The following is a 16,383-nucleotide window of genomic DNA, read 5'->3' as shown; positions in this document are numbered from 1 at the left end:
AAAAAGTTCTTAACCTATAGATTTACATTTGGACATCTGATGAGTTTACATGGAGCAGAAGCGCACCACACTACACTAATGTTTGACTTCATCTTGGAGTTGTTGGGATTACGGAAAATACAAAGACACAGCAACGTGGGACTTTTGACGTGTGACAGGACGAGGAAGGGACTCGCATCCCCTCTGACACCAAACCCCCCCAGCCAAAAGAGTTCTGCGGGGGCGTGCAGAATGGAAGGGAGGAGAGCAGGATGGAGAACAAACCCGTGTTTGTTCCCCAGTCGTGGTGTTGACTGCAGCATTGACAAGGGGAGTGACCTTCCACTTTGTTTAAACAAGAGGTTAAAGGTAGCCATGTGCCCCGTTGCATTCTGTGCCTTGTAGTGTTTGGTGGCACATTCACAACACTGAAAAAGTTTTGACCTGATACTGGTTGATCCTGTCATCAACCATTCCACTTCCAGGAAGTGAAATGGAAGCAACATCCGGAATATGTAGTAGTTAGTAGTAGGTTGGAATTCCGATCGTAGGAGTGAGAACCTCAGACTTGGAGATAGACCTTTATGTTACATGGTGCGGCTCTACTCGGAGACTAGTTGCCATCTTTGCTCTTTCCTGTATTGGAGTTGAGCTCAAAGGTCTCGGTCAAGTACTTCCTCTCTAAACTCTTCCAGGCACGGACCTTGCATTCTGCAGTGGGACACAGTCATTTTCTTTAACAGACATTCCCCAAGGTCATGTTTACACAAATATTTAATGGCTCAGAATGTAATATTAAGTTGAATACAGTGTTCCCACACACACTGGACCCGTCAGCCCTTCTTTCGGATGTCAATGTTGCAAATGATGTGATGTGATTGATGTAAACTGTAATGTGTCCGAAAGGAAAAAATGAATAAACTAAACCAAACATTTTTCACCGGACGAAATCTAGATAAGACTACACTTGTCGTGTGCTGGGGGTTGGATCCCAAAGTGCAGACGCTAATAAGGTTTTAACTCTTAAATCACACAATTTGACTAAACGAAAAACAACGAGAATGCATCGAGAATCATGAGACGCCAAGCCCCCTTGGGCTGCGGAGATGCACAGAGAAACAGTAGGTAATAATCCGGCAAAACAAACACAATTCTCAGACTGCACCTACATACAGTGAATCGATCTGATTGGCTGTAGCAAGTAAAGAACTAAAGAAGGACATCATATAGGTCCAGACAGCACCTAAAGGATTAAAGAGTGACATCACATAGCCTAAAACTAGTTGAAACTAGATGATGGTTATATGATGGTTACATCAGTACCAAAACAAACACTTGACCTCACGGTCGTGAACCCATCTTAACAGGTCATGAACTCAAACTTCACCCTGGCGTGACCCCAAACATGACAACACTAAAATAAACAAGAAATAAATCAATATGCATTTTCATTGACTAATAAAGATGAGACAAAAATGTAGTTCACTTAATAAAAACTGGACTAAAATCTATGGACATTTTAGTTGTTGAACATTAAACTAGGCTAAAATGTTGACAGTTTTCCTTGACTAAAACAAACAAAAAAATAACTAGATGAGGTTAACTAACTTTGATAAAAACTAACAAGCGTGATTGAACTGGACGAAAACCGAGACTGCCGGTAAATTTAAAAATGTCTGATCAATTCAACACTAGTTCAACTACTGAATGTAATATTAAGTTGAATAGTTATAATTGAAGCGGACTAAGTAGTCTAGAACCTGGGTCAAAACCATAGCCCAAACACTTTGCTCGTGTTGTACAATCAGAAAAATACTGATTTGTCTCCTTGGCTGAGAGAGTGAAGCACCCGTAGGAAAACACACCTGTTCACTCCTGAGTCCATGACCTTGTGTGTTGTTGGTGTGGGGTGAGCAAGAGAGTGTTTAAGCACTTGCATTATGTGTCAGGCGCTAACAAAGCCTGAAACACAAAAGTAAATACACACACTGACTCATAGTAGGCTAATGATTTATTTTTGTGTCTGTTCTCAAAGCACTGTAGTACACGTGCGCATTGAAGTGCACTTGGATCGTACACTCCTGTAACCACATTAACTGATTTGCCAATGGACAACCAAAAGCAGGTCAGGATTTGCGCGCAGCAAGTCACATTCCTGTCCTGTGATGAAAAAAAAAAAAAAGATTTTATCTTCACAGCCTAAATCCAGATTGATAACAGGAAGCCAGACAATGTCCACAAAGCATTTCCGTGTAATCTGTTTGAGAAATCTGTTTGTCTTCACAGAATTAATGTTTACGACTCCTTATCATGGTTCTCCTCATACCAGATTTCCGACCTAGCATGAACAAGATAACCGAAAACTGAAGATTGTAGAAAAAAAATAGAAACATGCCACAACTTCACCTGTATGCACTCACAAGGCAACAGGGACATGCTAATAGTGGGGCATTTTATTAAGTTTAAAGTGCATGTTTGCCTCAAGCCCTGTTAAAATTTGACTTGCTCTCTTGGAGCTGTCACAGTGCCCATCAAACTGACAGTACACTTATTTGAATGTGTTGTTTTCTTCACCGCTCCAACTGCATTCCTCAGGAATGTGCAGTAGGTGTGTGTGTGTGTGTTCACTCACACGAGGGGGTTGCTTTCTCAGAGTAAGGAGTTCCAGTTCTGATCAGTAAAAAAAAAAAAAAAAAAATTTTATAAAATTTATAATTTCACAAAAAGCTTGTTTACGCCTTATCTTTTCAATTTTTGCTCAATTTCTCTCAATTTTCAAATGGTGATTACGAAAGAACAGAATAAGGTAGAAACATACTTTTTTTCCAATGAAAGAATACGCACCTTGAATATGTAGTCATGGTACACAATATTCTGTTTGCCTTGAAAAATTAGTGAAAATGGTCGGAATTGGCTGGCACTGTGTTTTTTTGTTTATTTTTTTGGGGGGGGTTTTTGGATAACGTGCGGCTGTAAAAGTGTCGTTCAAAAGTAATTTACCATATAGAGTAGGGATGTCGATACCACTTCTTTTTTCAGACCGATACCAGTATGAGTACTCAACACTTGATGAGTCACTGATGCCGATACCAAGTACAGATGCCACTAGTACTCCCTCACCAAAAAACATTGACAGATAATTTTAAAGAAAGACTTATATATCCCAATGTTTCATTCAAATTCTATGAAATTGTCAAGGTTTGTGGGGGATTGAGGACCCAAGTGGAGGGGAGGCAGAGTGAGGAGGCCGAGGCAATGTACAAACAAAAAAGGGTTTTATTACTTATGTAAAAATAAGGTGGTGCACAAGGTGCAGACAGGAAACGACAAAAACAAAAGTCCTAAATCAACGCAAACTCAAATAACAAGGCAAGACGGGAGAAACTGCAAAACATGGAATCAACAATGGACCAACAAGAAGTGAACTGAAAACAGGTGACTAAATACACACAAACAAATTACACAACAAGTGACACCTGGACAAGACACATGTGGGTGAGAGAACTGATTGGCTGAACACAAGAGTGTGGGATGACAAGCACAGGTGAACATGATCACACTAAAACGAGACACTGACAAACAAGGAAAACAACTGAAGTGATCAACAAAGAAACCATAACAAAAACCCAACCCAAACCATGACAGAAATTGATGGCATTTTTCTATTCTAAATTCTAGTTCCTGGTGGTATAACGGCCACAACAGAGTGGCCGATGCGCAAGTACCGATACCAAAGTAAGGCTGGGTATCATTGTGCTGTCATTGTGAGTTTATTTCGGTCTACATTTTGCCTGTGTGCAGAATCCAAATGCAAAGCTCATCAGATACTTTCGAGCGCTACAGGGAGCTAAATCTAGATCTTTCTTTTGCTCACTAATCCTATATTGCCAAGTACTTACACCTGCCTTTTTATTGCAAGGGAAGGCAAGAGACCTGAATGTGTCTACTCGCATTCTTCGCTGATATTTTAGCATATATTTCACACATTCCTTCCTAATGTTTGCTGATTCGAGGATGAGGGACTATCAGTACCAAAAAGGAGCACAGTGAGAAGTATTAACCCTTCGGCGCTCAAAAAGAGCAGAGCTGGGATTTACTGGGATTAAAAAAGTGAGCCATGAGCGTGTTAAGTTGTGCCCTTCGGTCTGTTTACTGAGCTTGAGGGATGTCAGTGACTTAATGGTGAACCAGTTTCCTTTGCTAGAAGGCAAAACAGTAAGTTGGGTTCAGTTAGGATGCAGCATTGATAAACTTAGAACTTCCTATTTTCAGCAGCCTTATTAGGCAACAGCAAATGAGGTCATTGCATTGGGAACGAATGCGAAAAAAGAGAGGGAGACAGAGTCTACTGTACATTTGGTTGCACACCACACCAACAAGTAGACCACATACACATTCAGGCATGCAAGGGACACTTGGTAATCAGGAAGCACTTTGAATCACTGAATAATTCAGATCAATGCTCAGCTATAACCCAAATCCCACAAGACAGTCTTTGATTAAATTTAGCTGATGAATATTAATTGATCTGACAAATGATGATGGGAGCAGTTGAATTGACAGTGGCGTTATTCACTTGCCTGACTTCCCAGTTTGTGGGGACTACATACCACTGACTATGTTTATTTGGAGTCAATATTCAGGTCAAAATTCCATTTTCTGAATCATTTGGGATAACCTGTTTTTTACATGCGTGAACAGACAGTGTTCAACTCAACTCAACTCAAGTTTATTTATATAGCGCTTTCAAACAGCCTGAACTGTCACAAAGCGCTTTGCAGAAAGACAAAAAAACAAACATAACATAAAACATTAACGCCAATACAATCACAACAAATCAACATTCTTCCATCCCTACATACGCTTTGATGTTTGAAGCAGTTTTTAGATGAAAGAGGACAGAATCAGCCCCATTTCACCAGTTGATCAGACGTGATCTCCGCATGCATGACGTCACACACGTTTGCTACAAGCTAAGTTTGCTTATAAGCTAGCTCATAAACAAGCAGCTTCTGCATTCGCAATTAGCACCATACACACAAAAAAGAATGGTCCAATTTTCCAGTCCCATCCAAACTGCTTCTGCTCCAAGCACCGAACCTCCATCCACTCCACGACCCACATACACCACAGCGCCCAGCGGCGACGTTCGCGTCCTCAGCTCCACCGCCATCCATCCTAGCTAACCGGCATAGACTGTCCAGTGGCGCCGACATTTCCTCCGAGCAGAAGGGCTGTGAAAAATGCTGCCTATGTTGCACAAATATACATATCCCGGTCTAAACCGCGACGCATGTAGGCGTCTTTTCTGTTTTAACTTTATACGGGCAATAAAAGATTCATGTCACTTACCACACTAACAAAGTAGCCGGTTTCCTCCTCAATCTAAAAGTGTGGTTCTCCCCTGCGTCACCATGTTTGTTTACGTCTGCTTGTGTATTTCCGGTGTGTTCCACACAAGATGCGCACACTTATGTACATGCATATATGTGTGTATAGATACACACTGAGGTATTTATGCCTTCGAGAAATCAATTAATTCAAGATAAGCTCGCTTAGTGAGTGGCAACATAAGATGGCCAACGCACATACAATTCCGGTGCTTCCTGTACTCAAGACCAAGATTCCATGCAAACAGTGCATGTGCAGAAAACAAACCAATGTTCAAGAACTGTCAAAATTAATCGATTGACAAGTACTCGATTATCAAATTAATCGACAACTATTTTAATAATCAGGGTGGCACGAGTGGTTAGCACGTCCACTTCCCAGTACTGAGGACACAAGATCGAGTCCGGGCTTTGGCCTTCCTGGATGGAGTTTGCATGTTCTCCCCGTGCCTGCGTGGGTCTTCTCCGGGTACTCCGGTCTCCTCCCACATTCCAAAGACATGCTTGGCAGATTAATTGGGCGCTCTGAATTATCCCTAGGTGTGCTTGTGAGTGTGAATGGTTGTTTGTCTCTGTGTGCCCTGCGATTGGCTAGCGACCAGTCCAGGGTGTGCCCCGCCCACTGCTGGAAGCCAGCTGGGATAGGCTCCAGCACCCCGCGACCCTTGTCAGGAGTAAGCAGTCAAGAAAATGGACATCTCAATAATCGAGTTGAGTAATCGTTTGGAGACATTTTTTAATTTAAAATTGTCCAAATCCTTTGATTTCAACATGTCAACAGTAATTGTTCACTGATTTCTGTAGTTTTTCATAAAAGAAGACTATTAACGTCTGTGTTTACTGATAATCAAAACAATACATTTGCAAATGTCTGTTTTTACTTTGAAAAACAACCGGTACCATAGTACAACATCAATCCCCCTAAACACCAATCACTGGTAAATATAAATAGCAATCAGGAAATATAATACACTTTAATGCAAAATAAAAATGAATCCAATTCATCAAATAATCGATTGACTAATCGATAGATTAATCTATTCTAAAAATATTCAATAGTGATAACACTACAACGTTGCTTTCGAAGGATGTACCCCAATCACGTTTTGTATGACTAAATTTGGGTTGGGGTCTTTAAAAATGCGTGTTTACATGTCTTTTCAAAATCTGAATATTGCCAAATGGGTTTTAAAAGGGGTAAAGCTATTGACTGCATGTCAACACAGTCACTGACTGCAACAATTTTACAAGTACAGAATTTTTGCTTGCAGCTTTTCGCATGCTTTCAAGTGAATATCAGATCTGCCCCAAGAGTTGATCATTCTGTCATTTGACAATGCCACATCACATCTGTTGAACGTGATTAAGAAATTGTATTCGCCAAGACGTCTGTAATATGAAAACACATATTCCGTTGTTGGTTGATAGAGAAAACCTTCTGCTCCTGTACACCTTTTCAGACTTTATGAAAACTGATCCAGATTGGGGGGGGGGGGGGGGGGGGCAAAGAGGCAGAGAGAGAGAGACAGAAGACAGTTACAACAAAGATCTGTCACACTGCCAGCATCCTGTTGTATCATTCCAGCACTTATCCAGCCGTCTTCACCTGAGATAAAAGACGTGCCAACAATACCTGAGGTGCTTTTTGGAGACAGACAGTATTTTCCTGTAGCTGCGGGAGGCTGAAGTCACAGGTGCACATGCGCCTCCACAGACGCACAAAAACATTTGGCAGCACAGTGACAAAGTTTCAGCAGAAAACAAGATAAAAAAATAAAAAATAAAAAAAAAGGGCGAGGGTACTGCGAAGGTCATTTAGTGACCCAAACCAGTCCGTATGATTACAACACAAATTTTCTTTATTGCCCAACCAACAGGCGTATTAAAGGACTACCTACGAGAGCTACCCTACCCGCTGATCACCAAGCAGCTGTACGAGGCAGTATTGGACTCCATGGCCACCAGACCTCTGAGGATGGGGGCAGCGGGTTGTGAGAACGACCACGCCGACTCAGAACACACTGTCAGCCTATTGGACAACCTTCCGGAAGTGGAGCGGGTGAGGGAGATGTTTTGATTCATGAATTTGAAAAAGATAATTATGGGAATAATGAAAGTGATTACTTCCATGATTCAGGGTTTTGCTTCACTGCGAGTGCCGCACTTAACACTTGTATAATATTTTCCCCCAAGAAAACTAAACGTGAGTTTCTATAACTTTTGCAGTACTTTTAAGTAATATTATGGCTATGCATGCTACCTGCACCAGTGGAACGCCTCAGAGGGATGTAACGATAAGCGCGATATCGTGATATTGTGATATTGGAACTGCCACAATATCGTCGTCGTCATGTTCACAATATTTAAATTAGGGGTGGGCGAGTACCAATACCAGCCTTTTTTCAAGTACTCGAGTACTCGTGGCGCAGACGAGTACAAGCGACGGATGGCAGAGGGGGAAGACGTTAAGTGAGTCCTCCTTGCCTGTAATTGGCGCTAGCTTGCAGCAGTTTTTTCACCAAAACTACACCGGTTTGGAAATACTTCAAAATTGTGAATCTTAAACTAAAAGAGCATTTTTGTGTTTTATTTTGAGCGTTAAGACTATTGAAGAGTGACTGTGCTGTTTTTTTGTCAAAATTAAAGGAAATATATTTGTTTAAAAATATATTTTCGTGATTTTTTTTGTCAAAATGTACTACTGGTATCAGCAGTTGATATCGGTATCGGTGAATACTGAGGGTCTGAGTATCGGTATCGGTCTGAAAAAAAGTGGTATTGAACATCCCTAATTTAAATGCAACACATCTGTTTAAAAAGTCAGGTTGATTTCCATTTGTGCAGTTGTAGCACCCCCTGGTGGCTAGTTGTTTAGTGGAATTTTTATTAGGGATGTTTTGGCCCTTCTATATTGAAAATCTACACTAATTGTCAGATGCAGGGGAACGTAATATGCCTGTGGAGCAAGTCAATATGTGGAGGAACTAAATTACAATATTGTGTCCTTTTTTAAATATCGTCAACCTCCCCACATATTGTGATAATTATTGTATCATGAGCTTCATATCGTGATAATATCGTATTGTGATGTTTGGATATCGTTACATCCCTACTAAACATAATGAGGACCTGTCTTGCTTTCTGTATCAGATGACGCTGCGGAAGCTTCTTGACCACCTCAAGTTGGTGGCGTCACACCAGGAAGTAAACAAGATGACATGTCAGAACCTGGCGGTGTGTTTTGGCCCTGTGTTGCTCAGCCAGCGTCAGGAGGCGTCCTGTCACACCAACCGAGTCTTCATCGACTCCGAGGAACTAGCCAGTGCGCTGCACTTCAAGAAGCACATTGAAGTCTTGCACTACTTGCTGCAGCTCTGGCCAGGTAATGTTTTAATTTCTCCATCTTTGTGTCTATAAATAATATTCTGTAGAGTTTAGTTTACATATATAGTGAGCCCCTGTTTATCATGGGGGGGATACATACCTGACTGTCCCGCAATGGGCGATAAACCACAATAGAGTGACTGTAAAGAAAGTTGTTGTTTTTAATGATCACACTTAGCCGTACTAGCTATACTATGACGGGAATTTCATTCATAGTCCGTTCAGTGTTGCAGCGATTTTATTTGGTCTCAGTGGTCACGCTGGTTACTTTTACTTCTTTTATGTGGCTGTTTCAGTCCTGGAGGTATCAACATGGACCACAAAACTGTTCGATTCTGCTGTATATCTTTCTTCACTTTTTCACTACTAATTCCGATTCTTTCAATAGTAGGCATGTTCGATACTACTTTTTTTCATACAGATACCAGTACGAGTAGTCATCGAGTTTGATGCCAAGTGCCGATACCACTAGTATTTTTCACAGATGAAATTTGCCCAAAAAGACAATGACAGATAATTTTGAAGAAATATTGATAGGTTCTGTGTCCCAATGCAGCATTTTTCCTTAAAATTGGATGACATTAATGGAAATTTTCTATTCTTCTAATTTCTAGTTCCTAATCGTAAAATGGATACCAGTATCCCCCCCCAAACCCCCTCCCTCACGAATACCGATACCTTGTATTAGCTCGATACTGACACCTGGTATCTGTACTCGCCCATCCTCATTAAATAGGCAACTCAATCAATCAAGAATGACCTCACTGATCGTTTTATAACTAAAGAAGATAATCTATATTTAGCATACATACACAGAATTTACACAGGATGCACAATGTAGAAAACGAGTATCGACTTTGTCATGACTGTGTTTTGTCTGTGTTTTATTTGGGGCAAGGTTATGTTCGGGTCATGACTGTGGTCAAGTGTCTGTTTTGAACTGATGTAACCAGCATCTAGTTTCAACTGGTAAGAAGCTATGTGAAGTCAGAAGATATGGGATGTCATGAAACTTTAATCTCTTTATCTGGTCAGAAGCCAATCAGAGAAATCCATGTCAGCCCTGTTACCCACATGTTAGGCCACAGCCAATCTAATCCATTTGCTGTCTATATAAGTCTGAGAGAGAAGTGTGTGTTCGTCGGATTATTCTTCTGTTCCTCTGTGCACCTCCACAGCCCCAGTTAGCGACGCGTCTCTTCATTCTTGATACATTCTCGTTGTCAAGTTAGTTCCACGCCCCTTGATGTTATGCAAATAAAGAGTTAAAATCTTATTTGTGTCTGCGTTTTGGGATCCAACCCCAGAACATAACAGACTTGGCTGTAAGCGCTACAGAAAATGGATGGATGGATTCAAATAATGATGGATCTATTCATGTGCATTTTCGAATAATTCACTTCTCCCCTTCCATTTTGTTAGTGTGGGCACTGGTTCTCCTCACTTTCCACACACTCATGTTTGTTGACTTTGTGGAGCAACAAAGTGGACTAGTCGGTGTGGAAAAGCTTGCTGACTCTATTATTGAAAATGATTACTTTGTTGAACAATATTCATGGTACATATACAAGTTTTCATCATATGCAGCTGGCCATTTCTTCTCCCAAATAATTTCTGCTTGCTTTTATTGGATCCCACTAGATGGTGCAGATAAAATCTCCATTGAGTTTATGGCCCCTAACCAAATTGAACCCATATGGGGTGAAATGCTCCCAATAACCTTCCTCCAAGTAGAATTAATAACACCAGAAGATGTAACTGATAGCAAGCATGCTTGTTTCAAAGCCAAGTAGCGTCTCCTTTCTGTCCTTTTACATCAGACGCCTGCACTCAAATCAAAAACATTCCAGATGTTAACCTTAGCTCCTAAAAACTCACCCCAATGTTTCACAATCATTGCGGGATATTTTCAGCCACTGCTTCACACCTCTCAGACAGTTTGCATGCCTTTGAAATGACGACAAGGACATCCGATCACATGTTCTTGCGGGATGTGGAGAGGCGCCGGGGAATGTCTGCAGAATGATTCCGCATATGTAAACAGCGTTATTTGCTATTTGAATATATGACGAGACTTTAGCAGACTGTATAACTAGACAGCCAGCATGACAGAAAGTGGTGCGTGATTTTGTAGAGTGAACACAAGGACATGTTGCCTTTAGAGCTTCACTTTTGCACTCAGCTAATTCATTAATGATTGAATCAAAGTGTAGTGTCAGCTAATGGTAGCCACAAGGCATGCATGCAGCTTTTGCAAAAAGTATCTCAAGGACGTTTTTGTACATGTTGAAGCCCCAACACTTGTATCATGTCCCCCCAATCCAGTAAGGGAGGGCTAGCAGGCGCAACAATCATAGGTACTGTACATAACACCTCATTGATTGTGCTGGAATGTTCCCTCCTTTTTCTAGTGCAGCAGTCACAGTCAGTACAGAAATAATAAACAGTACAAATTTGTCATGAGATGACGTGGAGTGTTGTGGTGTGATTTCAGCATTTGTTGATCTGAGCATTGCATGTTTTTGCATACTTTATACAGAATTAGTCTAGTTCAGTATCAGGCCACTAGAAGATTACTTTTAATTACCCTTTTCACTGCAGTAGCAAACAGATAAGCATTTCGGGGGGGTTTGGGGGAATTGCAATTCAAAACCAGAGCCTCTTGAGACAGACATGCTAATCACTATGCCTCCATGCTGCTCGAAATACATCACTGTATTCCACAAACTTTGTAGAGAGACTTTACATGGGTTAAGGAAGAACAGCAACAATGTTGGTGATAATCGAGATGAAGATTCACAGGAATTTGTTTTCAATTTGAGTCACAAGGACATCTGTGGAACTGTCCCTGAACTAGAAAGAGGCCTGCTAACAGATGCAGGGAGGAAAAACATGAACAATACATATTTTTTTTTGTGAACAGTTTGGTCTTGGTAGAGGTCTACATGCCACTGCAGGACTTTGTGTCACGTTTCAGTTTGTTTGATGTTTGTTTGCTGTCTGAAGACGTGCATGTTTAGTCTGCTACGCCAAGTCTGCTACGCCAAGTCTGCTACGCCAAGTCTGCCACGCCAAGTCTGCCACGCCAAGTCTGCCACGCCAAGTCTGCCACGCCAAGTCTGCCACGCCAAGTCTTCAAAGTCTGCCACGCCAAGTCTTCAAAGTCTGCCACGCCAAGTCTTCAAAGTCTGCCACGCCAAGTCTCTGCATCACGCCACGCCAAGTCTCTGCATCACGCCACGCCAAGTCTCTGCATCACGCCACGCCAAGTCCCTGCATCACGCCACGCCAAGTCTCTGCATCACGCCACGCCAAGTCTCTGCATCGCGCCACGCCAAGTCTCTGCATCACGCCACGCCAAGTCTCTGCATCACGCCACGCCAAGTCTCTGCATCACGCCACGCCAAGTCTCTGCATCACGCCACGCCAAGTCTCTGCATCACGCCACGCCAAGTCTCTGCATCACGCCACGCCAAGTCTCCGCATCACGCCACGCCAAGTCTCCACCATGATTTGTGTCCACGTCCATCCCAGCCTACTCCCCTTCCGTCTCATCCAGTCCTTCCCCGTCATAATCAATAAAGTTCATTACCTCATCTTACCAGTCTGTCTTCCCGCCTGTTTCCACCGCTTTTGGGTCCATCCACTACACCTTCGTGACAGAATGCTCCCACCCACCCGGACCCAGCGGAGGTTCCAAGTCCCCGTTCCGGCTCCGCGGAGGTTCCAAGTCCCTGTTCCGACTCCGCGCCGGATTCAAGTTCCCGTTCCGGCTCCGCGCCGGATTCAAGTTCCCGGTCCGGCTCCGCGCCGGCCTCAGGACCCCGTTCCGGCTCCGCGCCGGCCTCAGGACCTCGTTCCGGCGCCCCGCCGGCTCCAGGCCCTCGTCCCGGCACCTCGGCAGCCCATGAATGCCACGCCTGTGCCGCTGCTGCCGCTGCTGCCGCTTCAGCCCCTGGCCTCTTCGCCTGGGCCGCCACCTCCTGTTCCTCGTCCGGCGGCGCATGGAATGCGTCCGCCACCTCCTGTTCCTCGTCCGGCGGCGCATGGAATGCGGCCGCCACTTGCTGTTCCTCGTCCGGCGGCGCATGGATTGCGGCCGCCACCTCCTGTTCCTCGTCAGGCGGCGCATGGATTGCGGCCGCCACCTCCTGTTCCTCGTCAGGCGGCGCATGGAATGCGGCCGCCATCCCCTGTTCCTCGTCCGGCGGCGCACGGAATGCGGCCGCCACCCCCTGTTCCTCGTCCGGCGGCGCATGGAATGCAGCCGCCACCCCCTGTTCCTCGTCTGGCGGCGCATGGATTGCGGCCGCCGCCTCCTGTTCCTCGTCCGGCGGCGCATGGATTGCGGCCGCCACCTCCTGCTCCTCGACCGGCGGCGCCTGGCCAGCGGCCGCCTTCGCTTGCACCAGTTCTGGCGGCGCCCGGCCGGCGGCCGCCATCGCCTGCACCAGTTCCGGCGGCGCCCGGCCCTGTGCCGCTGCCTCCGCAGCCCCTGGCCGCAACGCCCGTGCCGCCTAAGCCCCTGGCGTCTCAGGTCCCCTCGTCGCGGCCAATTGGCATCTCGGGTCCCCTCGTCACGGCAGAGTTGCCGCCTTCTCCCGCTTCCTCATCTCTGCCCCAAGTCAAGTCTCAAGTTTCCTCGTCACAGCCCCAGCCAAAGTCTCAAGTTTCCTCGTCTCTGCCCCAGCCAAAGTCCACAGCTTCCTCGTCTCTGCCCCAGCCAAAGTCCACAGCTTCCTCGTCTCTGCCCCAGCCAAAGTCCACAGTTTCCTCGTCTCTGCCCCAGCCAAAGTCCACAGCTTCCTCGTCTCTGCCCCAGCCAAAGTCCACAGCTTCCTCGTCTCTGCCCCAGCCAAAGTCCCCAGCTTCCTCGTCTCTGCCCCAGCCAAAGTCCCCAGCTTCCTCGTCTCTGCCCCAGCCAAAGTCCCCAGCTTCCTCGTCTCTGCCCCAGCCAAAGTCCCCAGCTTCCTCGTCTCCGCCCCAGCCAAAGTCTCCGGTTTTGGGGTCCGCCCTGGGCAGCGCGGTAATGGCGACCGACCCAGGACCCAGCGCCAGGCGGCGCAAGAGAAGGGCTCACCGCGGGAACCGGCCCTTGGCGGCGCCACTTCTGTTGTCGCCCCTTGAGCCCGCAATACGGCCGCCTCCTGGGCCGCCCCCCGATCCAAGTTTCATGGAGTTTTGTAGGGCAGTTTTTCGCCCCTGGGTAGACTCCTGTTCGTACCCTGATTAGGGGCAGAGTTGGCTCCCTTCCCGTCCCCGCCCTCCCCGTTTTGGCTTGTTCTTGTTTTAGGGACGTCTGGGAGCCGTCCCTTGGTGGGGGGGTACTGTCACGTTTCAGTTTGTTTGATGTTTGTTTGCTGTCTGAAGACGTGCATGTTTAGTCTGCTACGCCAAGTCTGCTACGCCAAGTCTGCTACGCCAAGTCTGCCACGCCAAGTCTGCCACGCCAAGTCTGCCACGCCAAGTCTGCCACGCCAAGTCTTCAAAGTCTGCCACGCCAAGTCTTCAAAGTCTGCCACGCCAAGTCTTCAAAGTCTGCCACGCCAAGTCTCTGCATCACGCCACGCCAAGTCTCTGCATCACGCCACGCCAAGTCTCTGCATCACGCCACGCCAAGTCTCTGCATCACGCCACGCCAAGTCTCTGCATCACGCCACGCCAAGTCTCTGCATCACGCCACGCCAAGTCTCTGCATCACGCCACGCCAAGTCTCTGCATCACGCCACGCCAAGTCTCTGCATCACGCCACGCCAAGTCTCCGCATCACGCCACGCCAAGTCTCCACCATGATTTGTGTCCACGTCCATCCCAGCCTACTCCCCTTCCGTCTCATCCAGTCCTTCCCCGTCATAATCAATAAAGTTCATTACCTCATCTTACCAGTCTGTCTTCCCGCCTGTTTCCACCGCTTTTGGGTCCATCCACTACACCTTCGTGACACTTTGTAGTTCTCTTTGTTGTTTTGTTTTCCACAATCCTCAACATCATTTCTAAAACAACACATTAGTTGGGTTATTTCCCCTTCCTCCTTCAAGTCTCCTTTTTTCCATCTAAGAAACTCAGGGGTAGATTCACTAAGAATGCGTTGCGTCCGGTAATAGCGCGAAAAATTGCACCACAACTGCACCCGCAGTCTGCGCCCAGTTACCCACCTATTCACGAACGATATTGCTCTAATGATATACCGGCGCAAACACGCCCACAAAACTGACAGCTTGGAGCAAATTTGCACCTGATTTACCACACATGGCAATGGATTTGCGCCAAGAACATGGTTTTTATAGTAACAGTTGCGAGAAAGATGACATCAGAAAGCGAGGTTGGACCGAGAGTGTTTATAGTGCCATTAAGCTGTACAGAGCAGAGAGGACGACAACGACGTCATTCATTCATAAAGTACAAATTATTGGTGCGATCGTTTTTTCAAAATATGTTTTCAGAGGTTGGCGTGGGCGTACAGTATGCATCTGGGATGTAAAAAATGATCGTAAAATGCCTTCCCGCCATTGCCGATCAGCCGGTCCTCTCCGGTGTAGTTCAGTAATCGTCTGACTCTGCCCTATCATGTGTCAGCTGCCTGTCGCCCAGGTGCTTGACGAGGGGGTGGGGGCGGTTAATATGTAAGAGTGGGTGGGCCACCACTCCTAAATTAATGTAAACACTGAGCCACAGCAATATTGATGACCCAATTTTATTGCTACAGGCAATTCACTCACTCACTCACTCACTCTTAAATGTAGAATATACAGTACCTCAATATTTTGAGAAAGAAGCCCATTTTAGAATTTTAGAGATGATGAGCTGGCTTTGAAATTCCCCTGCGGATGGGCGAATGTTGTTGTTTGACATTCGGCTCATTCATAAAGCATGAAAACATACTCATTGGTTACTTTATTAGGTACACCTGCACACTTATCAGACCAAATAGAAGCACTGTGTCCATAATTAAGACCTTGTCAGAGACATCAATTTTTAGTTGTGGTTTGACAAAATTTTATTTCAGTTGATTGCAGCTGGACGATTATGTAAAAAACTTGAATCCCACATAAGATATTGAAATCACGATTAATAATCATGATTAACACTGGAAACAAATGCCTGTTCCTATTGTGTGCGTCTTGGCCTCTAAGGGGCAGTGTGGTCCCATATTTGCATGGAATCAACACTGATTAAAATTGAGAAAAAAGAAATGTTTTCGATTGAGCTTCATGTTTTTCACAAATTCGGAAGAATTTTTTCTTTTGAGTATTATTATATTAACTGTCTGTATGTGTTCGCACAGCATTTGTGTGAAAATATTTGTTACTTGAAAGAATATCACTCCAGGAGCTCAATGCTAATCTTCTATTATCACATCAATGGGATTTGACAGCTAGAATTAGCACTGGCGATGTTTCTAAGACAAAACATGTCTTTTAAAATATATAATAATAGACAAAACACGTCTTTTTAAATATACAATAATTGCTTTTGGTGTGTGTTTAGTTTTAGTCGTAAACTTGAAGCCAGTGGGGTGTCATTAAACAACATAACACGAACATTTGTGACACTGCACAAGCAACATGATGCATTCACTGTACTTTCATAACAGAGGAACTTGCACACAATACATTGTTCGGCACAAATC

General features: G+C 44.8%; 1 protein-coding gene across 1 annotated transcript in view; it reads left to right on the top strand.

The window, feature by feature from the left end:
* Positions 1-16,383, top strand: part of syde2 (synapse defective 1, Rho GTPase, homolog 2 (C. elegans)) — a 63,483-nt gene that overhangs the window by 43,342 nt on the left and 3,758 nt on the right. Inside the window, exons 6-7 of the mRNA XM_077534494.1 lie at positions 7,247-7,428; positions 8,520-8,751. Of these exons, the coding sequence (XP_077390620.1) occupies positions 7,247-7,428; positions 8,520-8,751 (414 nt within the window). The remainder of the gene's footprint in view (positions 1-7,246; positions 7,429-8,519; positions 8,752-16,383) is intronic.

Source organism: Festucalex cinctus, chromosome 10 (genome assembly GCF_051991245.1).
Source record: "Festucalex cinctus isolate MCC-2025b chromosome 10, RoL_Fcin_1.0, whole genome shotgun sequence".
Lineage (NCBI taxonomy): Eukaryota > Metazoa > Chordata > Actinopteri > Syngnathiformes > Syngnathidae > Festucalex > Festucalex cinctus.
This window is presented reverse-complemented; position numbering and strand designations above follow the sequence as displayed.